General features: G+C 38.5%; 1 protein-coding gene across 5 annotated transcripts in view; it reads right to left on the bottom strand.

The window, feature by feature from the left end:
• The window catches only part of LARS2 (leucyl-tRNA synthetase 2, mitochondrial), a 108192-nt gene extending 93372 nt beyond the window's left edge, over positions 1 to 14820 (bottom strand). For 2 of the 5 annotated variants that reach the window (XM_082752647.1, XM_082752651.1), the window contains exons 1-4: positions 14772 to 14820; positions 12278 to 12533; positions 10311 to 10439; positions 701 to 792 (exon numbers count right to left, since the gene is read on the bottom strand). In XM_082752647.1, the coding sequence (XP_082608773.1) occupies positions 701 to 792; positions 10311 to 10439; positions 12278 to 12511 (455 nt within the window). In that variant the 5' untranslated portion in view covers positions 12512 to 12533; positions 14772 to 14820. Of the gene's footprint in view, positions 1 to 700; positions 793 to 10310; positions 10440 to 12277; positions 12534 to 14442; positions 14571 to 14771 lie in introns of those variants that run through there. The other 3 variants (XM_082752650.1, XM_082752648.1, XM_082752649.1) reach the window with 3 other exon arrangements.
• Positions 14821 to 15422: the final 602 nt, after the last annotated feature.

Consider the following 15422-nt stretch of genomic DNA (forward strand, 5'->3'; position numbering starts at 1 on the left):
GCCACAAGTTCTTAAACTTCTCCTTTCACTTTTCCCACCATCCCTCTGTGGTGGAAGAGTGAGCAAACAGCTGTGTAGCGTTTAGATGCCTGTTGGGTTAAACCACAACAAGGTCCAAAAAGATACCACAGCTAGATTATTGCTCCCAGAACAGAAGATTACTTAGAAGACTGGTTTCTGAGTCATGTGTAGAAATTAATGTTTACTTATGTAACTTTCTACTCATTATAAGCCATGTTAGAAGAACACAAAACCCAATTCTGAGGCCTAAAGCCCTAACTTTTCACCAAAACCCTCAGCAAGAATGGCTGTTTATTGCTTTCAAACACCCAGCCTTAAATGAAAAATGCTCTTCCTCCTTTTCCTCATGGTACTGAAAATTGCCAGTAATCGTAGCCACATTGTTCATTCTCAAGTGCATATTCTAGGCTAAGATCTATCTCATGTTAAGAGAACTCTTATTTATTTCTTACTCACCCAACGGGGTGTTTGGGGAACATCACTTTTAGGGAAGCCCTGAAAATCATCTTGAGAGATTAAGTTTATGAAACTGAACCACCTGCACAGTTCCGCAAAACATCAGCAAATAACCCTCGTTCTTTCCATATTGTCTTTCTTCTACACTGTTTTTGTGCTGTTTTCTTTGTTTATGGGGTCCACAGGAGAGGTATTCATATCACTTTTATTCATTACAAATTACCTTTCTGTCCAGCTTGCAGGGTGAAGACCATGCTCAACTGCAGCATTTTCTGCTGGTAAACCAAATGCATCCCATCCCATTGGATTTATCACCTGTCAGCAAAAGTGGAAAACACAGTCTTACGTAACTTTCTGGAATGACATCAGCAATACACAAACGTCAAAATAACAAACAGTGGTTTGCATTTCAGCATTTGCTTTGTCTGAATCGAACCTTTTCAAAGCATGTCCACAAGGGCTAGGTCTGTTTCAAAAATTAATGACACATACTTGCTATCTACAACTTGATGTTAGAGGGAGCTTAAAGTATCATGTAATAAATTCTCCTGACTATTTAAACGCTGGGTTAGCAATGACAAAAATCAATCCTTTGTGGTGGTTAAAATTGGCCATTGATACTTCTGCTAAGCAGAATCAAAATTCATCATACAGAGGAAGAAGAAGAAAGCAAGCAAAATTATCTGAACCAAGGGTTTTATAACTGTACCTGATGTGTAACTAGTTTTTCCTTTTTTTCTGAAGAGAAAAAAAGAAATATACCCTGTGATAATCTTTGACTGGACAGATAAAAACAAGAGAAAAAGATGTTTCAGTCAAATTTTACTTTAAAAGTAATTTGTAAATACAACTTGCAGACTGAGACAATGTATTTGAGGACCTCAAATAAAGGTGAAAAAATGTTTACTACGAAGTATAACACAATTTTTGTTGAAATATGTATCTTTCATATAAACATGGAAATTATTTAGAAAAATAACCTATCTACACTGCAAAAATACAAAAAAAAAAAAAGTTGAATAACCAAAGTAAGAATGGCAAATACTTAATATGCTGTCATTAAGCATGCTTACATATTAGGTACCTAATAAAACCAATCCCATTTATTACACCTACAAATGTGCTATAAATCCAACCTATTATGATTAAAGTTACACAAGCTTAACAATACCCCTTAAAATATGTATGTATATAAAGAACTCGTTCTTTAGCAGCATGTAAACAAAAAAGCAGTAAGAAAGCAAGCCTAGCAATAACTACTACTAATCTCATAAGCTAACTCCATGAAAAAATATGTGTTTATCTCTGAAGCATAAGTTCTTCTTCTGTCTCTGGTTTGAATTATTTTTATTATTCTTTGCCACAACCTTCCAATTTTCTGACTTCAGTGGATTCTTTCATAAGAAGTATTTTATAGACATGTTTATAAAGGTGCCTTCGGCATCAACTCAGTGTAAAAGCAAGAGGATTTAACAGATGTGACTCCTAAGCGTTCTCATTTTTAATACTGAACTGAACTTGCTGTATATGATTATGCTGATGATGCAGCAACAAAACCAAATGTATTAACCAGTGATCAACTGTCTCTCAAGCTAGTATATCAAGTGTCCACACACACCACATTTTTGATGTATAAATCTAATAGAAATTGGAATGCTATATGTTAGAAATTTTCCCCATTATCAGACAGATTATTCCCCATACCACAGTGTCAGAAAACGTAAGACTTGGATATAAACTCCCCACTTCCTCACATTACAAACATTCGATGGAAAAAATCTCATTTTGAGGCTAAACTACTTGGCATGTCCTGCTGATGCATGCCTCTTCCCAGTCCTTCTCCTTTCCCTACTCCCACCATAATCAAAACCATTGGTATAACAGAGGGGGAAAAAAAACAACAACAACAACAAAACGTTACAGAAACTACAAATCTCTACAGAATTTTGTAAGGACAAAGTGAAACATTAGTTTCTGCAGCTCAGCTCTTTTTGACCATTATTAGTGCTCACCACCTGGCTAAGAACAGAAATAATTACATAAACTAGGTGGTTTTTTTTCCTATGTAGACCACATTTTCACTTATTTAAACCCTGTTTCTTTAGGCAAACAGTTGCATCCCTAGAAATGTCTTTTTACTACAAGCTGATGCACATTAAGTGAGATTAAAAAGATTACTCTTGGCAAATTTTTGTAAAATTTGACTTCTGAAGATCTCTGGAGTATAGATGCGTAGCCAGAAGCAAGGCACACTCTCATTTCTCATGCTCATGAGCATAAGGATGTGGGAAGACTAGCTTCACTTTTGGCTACAGACTCCCCAAAAGGGCTGACTGATGCTCCAGACAGCTAATGTGCAGACATTTCAACACTGTACCATCAGTGCTAGCAGGAGTTATCTGCTCACACAGATCTTCCCAATTCTAGCATATATATTAAAAATATCGCACAGTGTATTCACTTATCACATTCAAAAGACAGTTCAATTTAACAACCAATAGCACTCCTCAAGTTGAAGAGCTGAAGAAATACACTCCTTCAAGTTGCAGCAAGAAACCTGAATTTAAAGAGACATTAAAAATATCCTCAAATTAATCTCCAGGCTAGATCTATTTATGTAGTTGCTATAGAGATGAATGTAACATGCACAGTGGTTTAGAAAATGATTTCAAGTTCATTGTCTCTTTTACTTCTCTACCGTGAATGGATCTGAAAGGTCTGTGAAATGCAATTGTCTAAACAATAGGTCAGCTTCTTCTGGCTGGAAAGCGTGTTATGTATCTACGGTTAAAATGCCACGGTCTCCATGCAGCACTTGGCATTACGTCTTAAACCTACTTAGCCAACATAAAACACAAGGCTGAGATTAACAATATAGTTCTGACAAACATCAAAAATCCCAAGAGACGTGGAAGAGGAGGCAAAAATACACTACTAACGTGTCAGAAGTTGGCACGAAGAATAAAGGAGCAGTTTAACTGCCCTGCTTAAAAGAAAGTAAAAATAGGAAGAAATCAATTTTGAAGACCAAAGGGTATTTCTTGTAGCTCTCTGATGGCTTGGGCATAGACTCTAACTAGCAGAAAACATGGCTGTTCCCTCCAGCATTACAGAAGAGCAGAAGAAAAGGGGAAAAAAGTCATCAACTTTCTTGAATGCTGACCTGATTGCTTCTGACGGCAGCATTTGAACCTTTTACAACTGAGGGATCAATTCTGCTCACTAGAGTGACCGCTCTTCCCTGCATCACTTCTCTGTACAGACAAGATTTTCTACAAGCCACAAGGAAAAAGAAAAACAAATAATGAACATGTCTTGTAAGAGATGAGGCCTCCATACGAATGAGGATGTCTGTACTGGGTAAAAGAAAGCAGCTTATGGCTTCACAGCATTTTAAGGCAGCAGAAGCCAGTACTATCACCACAGGCAGCTGTGTGCTCCTGCAATCACTCCTTCCCTGTATGAAATTCTCCCCTTGGCTAGGCACAGGCACCAGGGGGTCTTCACAGTGAACCTGTTAGGTACACTCCTCCTGGTTAAAAATACCACACGGCCTTTAGCACAATTTGCAGGGCTTAAAATCCTCAGAAATTCACATGATCAGGCAGAATCGGGGATTTTCTGTCACTCAACATACTACACTCTGCACAGGACCATAAAGTAGCAAGGAAGTGATTTACTGGTGTGTGGGGAACAGAGCGCCTGGTAACTAGCACACCGAGTAAGATTATTAAAAGGGATAACAGTTGCAACTGCAGACTCTGAATTTGTATCAGCTTGGTCAAATACCTGTCCTTAATGATGACTAGAGCTCTTAATGCGACAGTGGGACTTAGCAGAGGAAGGCATAGCAACTCCATTAATTCCTTTCTGAGATCTCAGCTCTTCCTCTTCGGAGATTTTCATCTATTCAGTGCCGTGACAATCAGCCCATCACGCTGACATCAGTGGGCGAGATCGGTAAGTACTATGCAACACAAAGTTGACAATGATCTTGTAACACTCAATTCTACATCTCCATCAACATAACTTGGAAAAAACAATTCAGTGTTGTTTTTTTTTTTTTTTTTTTTTTCTTTTTTTCTTAGTGTTTGTAAAGAAGCAAAGAACTTGTTTGCTTTCTTGAAGTGCTCAGTAAGTCTCAAAGCTATGACCAGGGAGCTGACACATCTGTCTTACATCCAGATTGCCCCATTCTGAATTCTAAGAAAGCAAGGAGAATTAGCATTAAATATGCCTGTAAATACATTTATTTCAGAGAGCATGCGATAAGAGAAGACGAGCAAAAATGAAAACAAAAAGGCTAGCTACAGATCAACATTTGAATCAATGCAGCAAAGTCTATGCTCCTGCCTCTGGTTATCGTGCCCTGCCACACTTGACATGACCTAACCACCAATGCTGATAAAATGGATGATCCGTGGTTGAAAGTTTCAGCTTCCAGAAGACACCCCTGGCTCCACAGGCAATTCCTCGTCATCATCACTGCACTTATCTCACAACTGTCAGACACAAGCACACACAAGTGAGCAGGGAAGGCTGCAGAGGGGAAAGGACAGTAGGGCTGCTCCCTCCACTGCCACCTAAAATTAGCCCGCACTGAATATGTTGAAAATCTGACATGTAAAAACAAGACCCCCACCTGAATGCAGCCAAGATTGACTTTTAACTGTACTAGGTATTAAACACTGCTACACAACAGCTGAAAACCACCACTGCAAACAACAGGGGAAAAAAAAAATCAGACAAGGCACCCCTGGAGATAGATTAAAATCATGAATTAGAGCAGTATGCAGAGTTCCAGCAAGAACTATTGCAGTGATTCTCTGCAACAGAATGCTGCGTCCTAGCACTCTGATAAGGCATTTTCAAATTAAAACATAATCAACCCACACAGATTTTAATCAAGACATAATAACTCTGCTCTCATTCATTTCTCGTTCTTGCAAGATTTAAAAGACGACAAAAATTCTGTCCACAAACATTTAGAAAACAAAGGTGTCTCTGGCCTGCTTCATCTCACATTCTTGTCTAACTTAATTGCATTTAAACTAGTATCTCATTTTCTCCCTCTTTCTTTCAAAACGTAATAGAGCGAACTAATTAACACCTTCAGAACTTTCTACTGAAAAACTAGACTGAAATAAGATTCAATTCACATAGGATACCTGTAACACTTTCCACTTGATTTGTACCACTGAAAATAATTTGGCCAATGGACACAACATCCTCATCAAAGAAAGGCACAGAATCCCAGCTAATGATGACTGGAAAATGGGAATGCATTGAAATAACATATCCTACTAATGAAATCATTATGAAGTTTTAATTACAACTGCCTCCCTTCGATACCATTCACTTCTGCAGTTTCAAGAATATTAGGATTCACTGCTGAAAAGGAAAGCAATTAATGAAAATGAATCCAATTTTAAAAAGACGTTCTGGATAAAAAGAAAATGCTCTTTAGGTCATTTCAGGATATTGTGGAAATTTCACTGAAAACATTCCAATTCCATCTATCATGAGAATTTTAAGTATAAATGAAGAAATCTTGTCGTAGTGTACTGCACAAGAATTTTGCCAGAATTGTCTGATGATCATTCTCATTTCTTTACAACTCACATGACAGTCTCACTGTGGTATCTATTTCAATTCAGAATTTTATTAAAAAGATATCATAGGAACTATTGAACTGAATCACTCTGTTTACTGATTGCTAAGAGAATTATTCTCAGTCCTCTGCAAGGCACAAATTATCCACTTTGGAATTTATCAAAGACATGATAATGATAGCATAATAAAGTAATGGTAAATACTCTTTCCTGGCTCAGTGGCAGACTGAAAATATCTGCCATGGTGAAAATCACCATGATTATCTCTGTAATTTGTACTTGGCACTCTTAAATATTGAATAGGAAATCTATTAAGTTCTTACAGAACTCTTGCATTTGTATTCACAATATGTACGTAAACTCCAAGTAAACAAAACCATGTTTTAGCTCCAGATTGGTTTATTAATAGGTATGAAATTGTAAATTAAAATATATAAACTACTGGCTCACTGCATTCATACTAAGTAACCTATCCTGTTCAGAGTTCCTACACCAAGTCTTCAGAGTTCATCTTCAGTAAATTAGAATGTGAGCAAGTCACCTTGTAACAGGTGTACTCCACAAGTTAGTTACTGAATCCAAGTGCACGAAGGAGTTTGCTTTCCATGCCCTGCCTACAAGTATTTCAGGAGTGCTGGACCCCCAGAAGCACACTGAAGTGCTTCAATGCTCAGATCCTTGGGTAAAACAGACTTCATCGCTCACTGGCACAATGCGATGTGCTGGCCCTGTATCAATACAGCTTCCACAATTACCTCTGTGCTGCACCACCACACAGATCCCTGCATCTCCTACTGAAAACACTGCAAAGCTCATCAGTCATTCACTCATCACTACTTTGAAAGACGGATTGCCTATTGCGACCTTGCTAAAAAGATTGTTTGAGATTATGTATAAATGCACAAAGGGAAATGTATCAGAATTCTACTTGGAATCAAGGTCTATGTCGCACTTGCATTAAATCCCATCCCGGCACACCACTTAATAAGTAACCAGCTCTTCGTGCATTGCATGGGAAGGCTGCTGCTCATTAGGTAGTCTGTTTGATCACCCATTTTCAGTGTCATTTGTCACTACCATCATCTATGACTTTATGTTGAAGCAATATTTATATCAAAAATCGAGGGGGAAAAGAGCAAAAATAAATACATTGTTTTCCCACATAAAATGCTGTCAAAGTACAGGTTTTCTGGCAAATCCCAGCAGACTGGAGTACTAGCTCTCTAGAATATTTTAATTGAAAGAAAAGCAAATTTTATCCTGCTAGGAAAATGAAACACTTATGTTTTCATTTTTGAAAAACAAAAAACAACATCCAAATGATTTATCCCCTTCCCAGCTAAGACATCAAACCACCTCCAACACGAACAGATTACATGAATGCATTCCAAAGAATGGTTCCAATTTACTAAAGGAGTTCTCATCTCTTTGCAAAGGCATTCAAGTCTACCCTTCCTTAACTATTACATCAAGTAAGCCAATTCCTTGTCTGTTTGGATTGAATCAATATGAAGCTAATTTACAATTTTCTCACGAAGGCATTCTATATGAAAAAAAAAACATTTCCACCTTATTCAACATGCATTATTCTCTTACTCAACCATACACACTTACAAATGACCTTTCTTCCTTCATATTTTCCCTTTCTATTTGCTAGACAACAAATAATACATTTTAGTCATAATCATTCTCTGGGAACTGTGAGTCTGAATGATTCTGCCTGTATTTTTTACAGTAGCTGCTCATCATTCCTCATTGTTTAAAAAACTTCCAGCTTTCTTATATTCCTGGACTGCATCTAGTACAGTTACACAATTTCCTAGGAGATATAGTTTATAAGATTGTTTTCAGTGAGTCTGCCTTTTTTTCATTTGAAAATGATGGAAACGAAGTTTAAGCAACATTAGTACTCAAAAATCTTATCCTAAACTTGTCTCAAATATCTGAAATAAATTCACTCCCACTTTGATTTTTCATTTTGGAAACAAACAAACAAACAAAAAAAAAAACACTCCATGAACTTTTAAACATGCAATATTAACACTGAATTTCCAGCTATAAAAATCAATGAAATTACTTTAGGAAAAAGATATTAGTATGCATCATTTTGAAGTTTTCTTTCTTCTTATGTACAGAACAATTCCAGTAATTCCCTGAGTAGAGGGAAAACCATTTACATTGGGTGTATAAATGTTGTGTATGGTAAGACATAATCATGTCATAGCCTGTAATTATCGCAATAAAGATACCTTTAACAGACTGGACAACTGTGACAACATCTAGAGAAAACACCTAGAAGCTGATAAAATTAGTCTTTATAACTTATTTTTTTCCTTGATATTGATTTAACTGGTAGAGAAATTTGCATGACTAATAAATTGAAGTTCTTCCTGCTGTTATAGTGGCTCTGCTATTTTCTTGCCATTGTATTTTCTCCACGTATCTACTTACAGTGCTTACATCCCTTATATTCAAAAGGTAGCACCTACAGCATCCTACTGCATGTACACAATTATTTTCACTTTATTTCAGCTAGTACAAGAGGAAGCATCTTTTCATCTTTCTGAACAAAAACTTAGTGGATATCTGCACCATTGCTGATGAAAGGCTACCCATATCCTGAAATGACACAGCCAGTGGTCTTGACATCAAGCAAGACTCTAAGGTCTCAAGATCTTATTTGGCTCTTTTTTTTTATGAGATCTAAATTCTAGCCAGTCAGAGGAGTTAGGTCAGATTGTTATTAAAACAGAAATTGGTTTTCTTTTCCTCTTTAATAGTGTATGTTAATTATTTTTCTTTCCTGTAACTTTAAAAGAATGAGAAATTTCTGTAAAACAGCAGGACACATTCAGTGCATGGCATGTTCATTACTGGCATAAAATACATAGTATTTGGAAAGGCAACACACTGAATAATTCAGTGACAACACCTTTAGAGTCTCATGTACGGTGACAAGCACAGGAACCACTACATCTCTGCATTTGTAGCAAGGAGAGTGCACTTAGTACCACAACCAGCCACTAACATTTGTTTCTCTGTTTCATTTTCATTTGTATTCTTTTGAGGCTGCAATTCCTTTATTATCAAGCTTCTCCTTCTTGTACGTTAGAGACAATTTCCAAGTCTCATCTGAGGTCATTGCCTACAGATATTTCTTCCCTTTTGTTCCCTATTCCAAAATAGGGTATCCTGTTTCCATGTTCCTCCTTCCCACTGCTTCACAGATTCTTAACAAAATATTCCCCCTTTCAAATGATTTCTCTCCCCTTAATGCATTTGTCACTCAGGCCATGATCCTCCCACACCTTTGTTGCATCCTTCAGATTTTACCCGCCAGTCTTTACTGTAAAGCACCAATTAGGGTCCCATCTGTAGACTGTGGGGACCAGGCTCTCATCCGCATATGGCACAGAGAGAAGGGAGTGAGGGAGGAATGCAGGGAGGTATGGGGCAAACCAGGAAAGAAAGGAACACAGAAGTGGCAAGCGGTTAGTCTTAGCCTACCTCATATCCTCGTAGATTTGTACCCTCAGAAGTCAGAGTTTTGTATGTGTAAGCAAGGCTGAAATAGGCAAGCCAAGGAGGTAGGCCACTAAGAAACAGAAACTTCTACAGTTACACACACAGGACATGATGTGGCCTTGTACATCTGCCTTGCAGCAATCCCAGTAAAGGGTTCCCTTCCCAGCTGGCACAGAGGAGCTGCATGTCCCTCTGAGTCTGACAAAGGGCATCAACCTGTTCTCAGGAGCAGGTGAGGTGAAAGGTGTTGACTTCTGAGGCTTCTCAGTCTTATCTTGCCAGCTACAGCATTTCAGATTTTTCTCCCTCAGCTTTCCACACAGATGGCATTTGGGTCCTCAGTCTTCTTTTGTAGAAATGGCATGGCCCACACCTCTCCCCAGTACTGTGCCACACACTACTAATAGACTCAGGTAGCTGATACGGCATCCTCCATACCTTTTGAGATTGTTTCTAAAGGTCAGAGAGCAACAGTGAGTGCTGAAGACCACATCTTTTAAAAAGTCTAAAATTTTAATATTCAAAGATCCAGCTATGCATCTGTAGTATGTATTCCAACCACGCCTTCACCTTCATTGATTCCGGAAAACACTAATTTCCTGACCAACTACATTAAAACATCAAACAAACAAACAAAACCAACTAAAACAGGAAAACAAAAACAACAGCAATATTCTACTGCAGATCTTTTCTTACCTGCATCCCTCTCATTTTCTGGAACCGAGCTACTGTGTCACTGATGGTGTAGACACGAACGTGGCCCATGTGAAGCTTTCCAGAAGGATATGGGAACATAGAAAGCACATAAAATTTTGGTCTTGATTTCTAGAAAGGAATGTTTAGAAAACGTTAGCCACGAGTTAGCATTTCACTTGAACAAAAACACGTGCACATTACAAACTACACAATACCATGAAGAGAACCGAGGTTCTGCTGGAACTGACTGAACCTTAATAAAATTTCTAGAATCTAATTCTTTGGGCCTCTAAACAGAGATCCTTTACCAGACTTATTGCCACCTCATCAATTTTTGCTGATATTTACATGACACTCGAAAATTACATTCTTAATCAACTTTTACTCAATTAAAGATACATTAACTGCAGCTTAAATCAACATTCCCTACCACAGAAGCTGTAACTGATTACCTATGCACTCCTAAGCTGTCCATTGAACTAAATCAAACAACAGATAAAACAATCCTCTCAAGAGTTTAAATAAGCATTTTGCATTGTATTTACAATTAACATGGAGCTCATACGTGGCCATTTTTTTTAATTTTTATTTTTGTCAGCTGAACTGCAGTAATGTCCTGAGAAATTAGCTCACTTGCTAGTGAGCTATGTTAGTGAGCTTGTTAGTGAACCAGCACAAACATCCACTGAAGTACAAATATCAGTATGCACACTTGGATATGAAGTCATCTTACAAGCAGTATCTTACACAAAAAAGAAAGTAAAAATTTCATTTGGTTAGGTCTGAATAAATTGATGAAAATTACAAAGAGGAAATCAAACATTGTATCTCCCAAAAATTATTCCTAACGTATCTTGATTAACATTGAATTCATCTTTGATATAACTTTGATAAGCTGCTACATTATTTTTCTTACAGTAATAGTGGGGAAAAAATAGACTTTCTACTTTGAACCATACTCTGTATTCCTATTTATCAAATACTATTTTTCATGTTTGTCATGTTTGTCTAATACAAATATTAATCTGAAGACTTCACCGATGCACTCTAAGCAATTTGCCTCGTAATAAAAGATTGTATTAAATTTGCTTCAGTAGTAAGGATAAAACAAAATATATTTTAAAATGCCATTTAGAATTTAGCATGTGTATGATATATGTATCTACATATACGTGTATTGTCACCTACAAAAAAGACAAAGGCTGAAGTTAATGCTCTCCCTTCTAGCCATGCATACGCACTATTCTCATCTCAGCTTTCTTTGTCAGAACGAGCAAGCCCCTTTTCTCTCTTTGACAGCTTGATAGTAGTGACTTTTTTGTTGCAAAGGGGGAACATTTTAGGAACAAGGCAAACAGGCAAACATAAGAAGGAGCCAAAAAAATGTTTTTATAGCTATGTAAGCATAATCGTGAAAGCAAAAATTTGAGTCAAAGACAAAGATCACAGTTGTTTTTAAGATCTTTTATTGCATTGGATTTTTTTTCCTGTAATTCACCCATTATTCCTAACATGCTGTAAAACAGAAAATACTATTTAAAAATCATCTTCCCTTAACATAGATTTTAATGATCACATTGTCTAGCCTAATAGATTTTGTCATAATCACTGAGAACAGGCTGTTTAGAAAATTACTTATAAAAGCTATGAATGTAAAAAAAAAATTAATACTTCAAATAATTAATTCCTGAATGTGATATAAAAGTTGGAAGAGATAACTGATTACTTGAAGACTCAATAAATCTGCAAGTTCATACTTTGCTGATCACCGTATTTTTCCTTAAGATTTTTTCCACCTATTGCAGTATTTGATATTAATAATCTACTTTTACATTAAAAAAAATCCCCCTCAAATGCAATATACATCTCATCAATATAAGTTAATGGTACTAAGTATGTTTGAATTAAGTTCATTTTGAGGAAACAAAAATATCAGACATTTTTTCCAAATTTCTCAAAATGCTTACATCGGTTTTGGAAATTCTGCAGAACTGGTCCTTTATCCTTGGGAACCACCAATTTTCCACTCTTTTTCTTGTCTCCAACCCATAGCTTCTCTCCCATTTCCCCGTCTCACTGTAAATAGTTCTGACACAAGCAGGAACCAGTCTTCTCCGCCATTTAATTAATCCCAGGAAGCCATTTAGTTGTCTATTCAAACACATGGAGCAGGTGCCAACTCTCTGACAAACCGACTGCATTTTTACTGCTGTAATGTCTGTTCTGAAAAAGATAAAAATATATAGTTCAGTCCACAACATATAACAATATTTCAGAGATTATTATGATCATACAGAAACCTGGTAACTATGAAAAATATTTTAGTTTGATTTAGATTACTTTGCTGTTCCGTACCATTTGCATTTTATTCCCATGTGTTTGAATTATACAAGCATTTATTTTTTAGCTGTGCGAACTGTGGCTCTTTCATACAAAAAAAATGTTATGATAGATTTCTTTTCTAATAATATAAAATTCTTGCATTTAATCTCCCATGAAGCAGGATCAGTCAATTGAAGATTCAGGAAACTCAGTTGACTGAAAAGAAGGGGGCTAACAGGGTGTTAGTAACAATGCAGAAGAGGAAGTTGGTTGAAATTATTCTGTAAAACTACTGAATTTGTCATCACTGAAAAGAGATGGGGGAGGATGTCTATAATTAGTAGATTGCAACTATGTATTCTAAACTGAATTTTTTGCTAAGGGCTTCCTTGTCAGTATGGTTTCCTGCAAGAACTACACGAGAAACTTATACTGCATGATTTAACAAGACACGGAAGACTGGTTCTAAAGAGATCCAGTTCTCTTTCAATTAAAAATCCAGCTAAAAGAACCCCTGATAATGCTTCAGAATGGATATTCTAAAATAAAAATACTCAGATGGGAGAAAGATCAAATAGTCTGCTAGTCTGTGATTGGTCTCAATAAGATATTTACTGATTTTACCAGATTTTATTTACTTCAGTAGGAAATATATTATTAAAAAAAAACAACCATACTTATTCTGAGATTCTCCCACCATCCTCATCCCAATTTCCTTTTAAAATCTTGCTTGTTTACTTGCATCAATATTTCCTATCCTCTGTGGATTTTTTTTCTGACTTTTGGCCCATATACTTCACTATTTTACTGAACCAGCTATTTCAGTCTGATTCATACTTTTTCTTACGAGTTACATCAGTAAAATCTCTGTATAGAGAAGTTTTGTGTAAGAACAGTTTTATTTATATATTCCTCATTTGATAACATCACCAGTAAAAATAATTTTCCACCTAAATTATGTCCCCTCTTTAGTTAAACGGAAGTTTTCTCCACCTCCATGATGTGATAGTTATTCACATAGCTCAAAATTAGCAAGAACATTTTAGTACTTGCCTATTCTACTTATTTTTAATATTTCTTTATTTCTTCTTCCTCTTACTTCAATTTTGTAACTGAAAGGAGCTTTTTCCTTCCTTGCAGTAGGCCAATTTCAGCGCTGCTGAATCACAGTATGTGTATTTTAAAACCTATGCACGTGAATCACTTATTCAAGAGACAAAGAAAGGACCCAGACCAGCCCCCCTGCCTGCATACAACTCAAGAGGAGCCCGCCTGCCAACACCAAGGCCACCTGGGCAGGTCCAGGTGACCTCCTGTTGTACAAGTGGGGTCACAGCAGGCAATGCAAGCGGGAAAGGAGCTGCAGCCTGGGCCACACAGCCTTAGAACAAAGCTCATTTAAGCACCAGGATGAGACAGATCTGTAGTCCCTTTCCTGCTCCCAGACCCCCTCGAATAGATGATGCAGATGAAACACAAGTCACACGTTATGCCCTGTAGGGCTGAGGATGACAAAACCAAATGATATGGTAGCACATGGCTTTGCCTTTCCACGCGTGTGTGCAGAAGTAGGACAAACACGGTGTCCTCGTCCCCCAGTTACGGACATCCCTGCCCCAAAGAAAAGGAGGAGCAGGTTACAAGCTACGAATGCCAAGCTCCAGAAGTTTGAAAGGAGCACGAGGCTGGACAGCTGGAGGCAGGGACCAAGAACAAGGCTTTCCTTTAGAAAGACGCAAACAACGCAAAAGCAAAGGCGGCTTTATGAAATTAGGGCACTGAGAACTGCTTGGTGCCGGCCACTACGCACCCCTCACCCTGCAAGCAAGGCACAGCGTCAATTTTCTGTCCTTGGCTGGGACTCAGCCTTGAGCTATCAGATCAACGCACACCCTCCTGCTTTTATCTCCTGCAGCTGCCCAGCAAGACCCCGGGCGGCGTGAACCGCTGCGGGAGCAGCATGGGCTGGGGCGGGCAGGGCAGCGGGGGGCAGGAGCCCAGGGGGACCCTGCTCGCAGCCGGGAGGGACCCGGGGCAGCAGCGGGAGAGGGCGAGGGGCAGCCGGGGGCGGCGAGCGGCCGTTAGAGCCGTTGGGCGGCCGTTAGGGCCGTGAGGCGGCGGGAGGCGGAGGACGGTTACCTGCGCGCGCCCTCAGCCGCCAACGCCTCCCGCCCTGGGCGCCGCCATCTTAGCGCGAGGTGGGAGCGGGCGGGCGGCACCGGGCCTGCGCCGCCCTCTGCGCAGCCGCGGCAGGGCCGAGCGCGGTGACCGCCGGCGCTGTGTTTGGAATGCGCCCTCTGAGGGGAAAATAATAATAAATAAATGAATTTCAGCAGCGACAGGCAGTTATTAAAGGCTCTAAGTTCAGTTTTGCATTTTATAAAAACAGCAGCCCGCCTCCTTCACAGTGCGGGCACGAGAGCTGCCCAAGAGCACGGTCCCTGTCACAGAGGTGGCCGGGTTGTGGTGATGCCCGAGCCCCTCAGCCCCTCAGCCTTCCTCCGAGGTGTTTGGTGGCGAGGATTAAAAGAATAAATTATCGCGGATTTAATCTGTGTATAAATTGCATAGGGCTTCATTCATTTTGCTCACATCTGCAGCATATGTAGATAAACCGTAAAGTAACCATACAGTTCGGTGCTAGATTTCAGTACCATATTGCTTTAAATTATTTTGTTTCCCTTCTGCAGTTTTGTTTAGAGGCAGATTCAGCAATAAAGCCAATAGGTTGTTTTGTTAGTTCTTTTTGACTAATGAGGAAAAAATAGCAGAAGTCAATAAAGACAATCT

This window comes from Aythya marila (assembly GCF_965140915.1).
Source record: "Aythya marila genome assembly, chromosome: 2".
NCBI lineage: Eukaryota > Metazoa > Chordata > Aves > Anseriformes > Anatidae > Aythya > Aythya marila.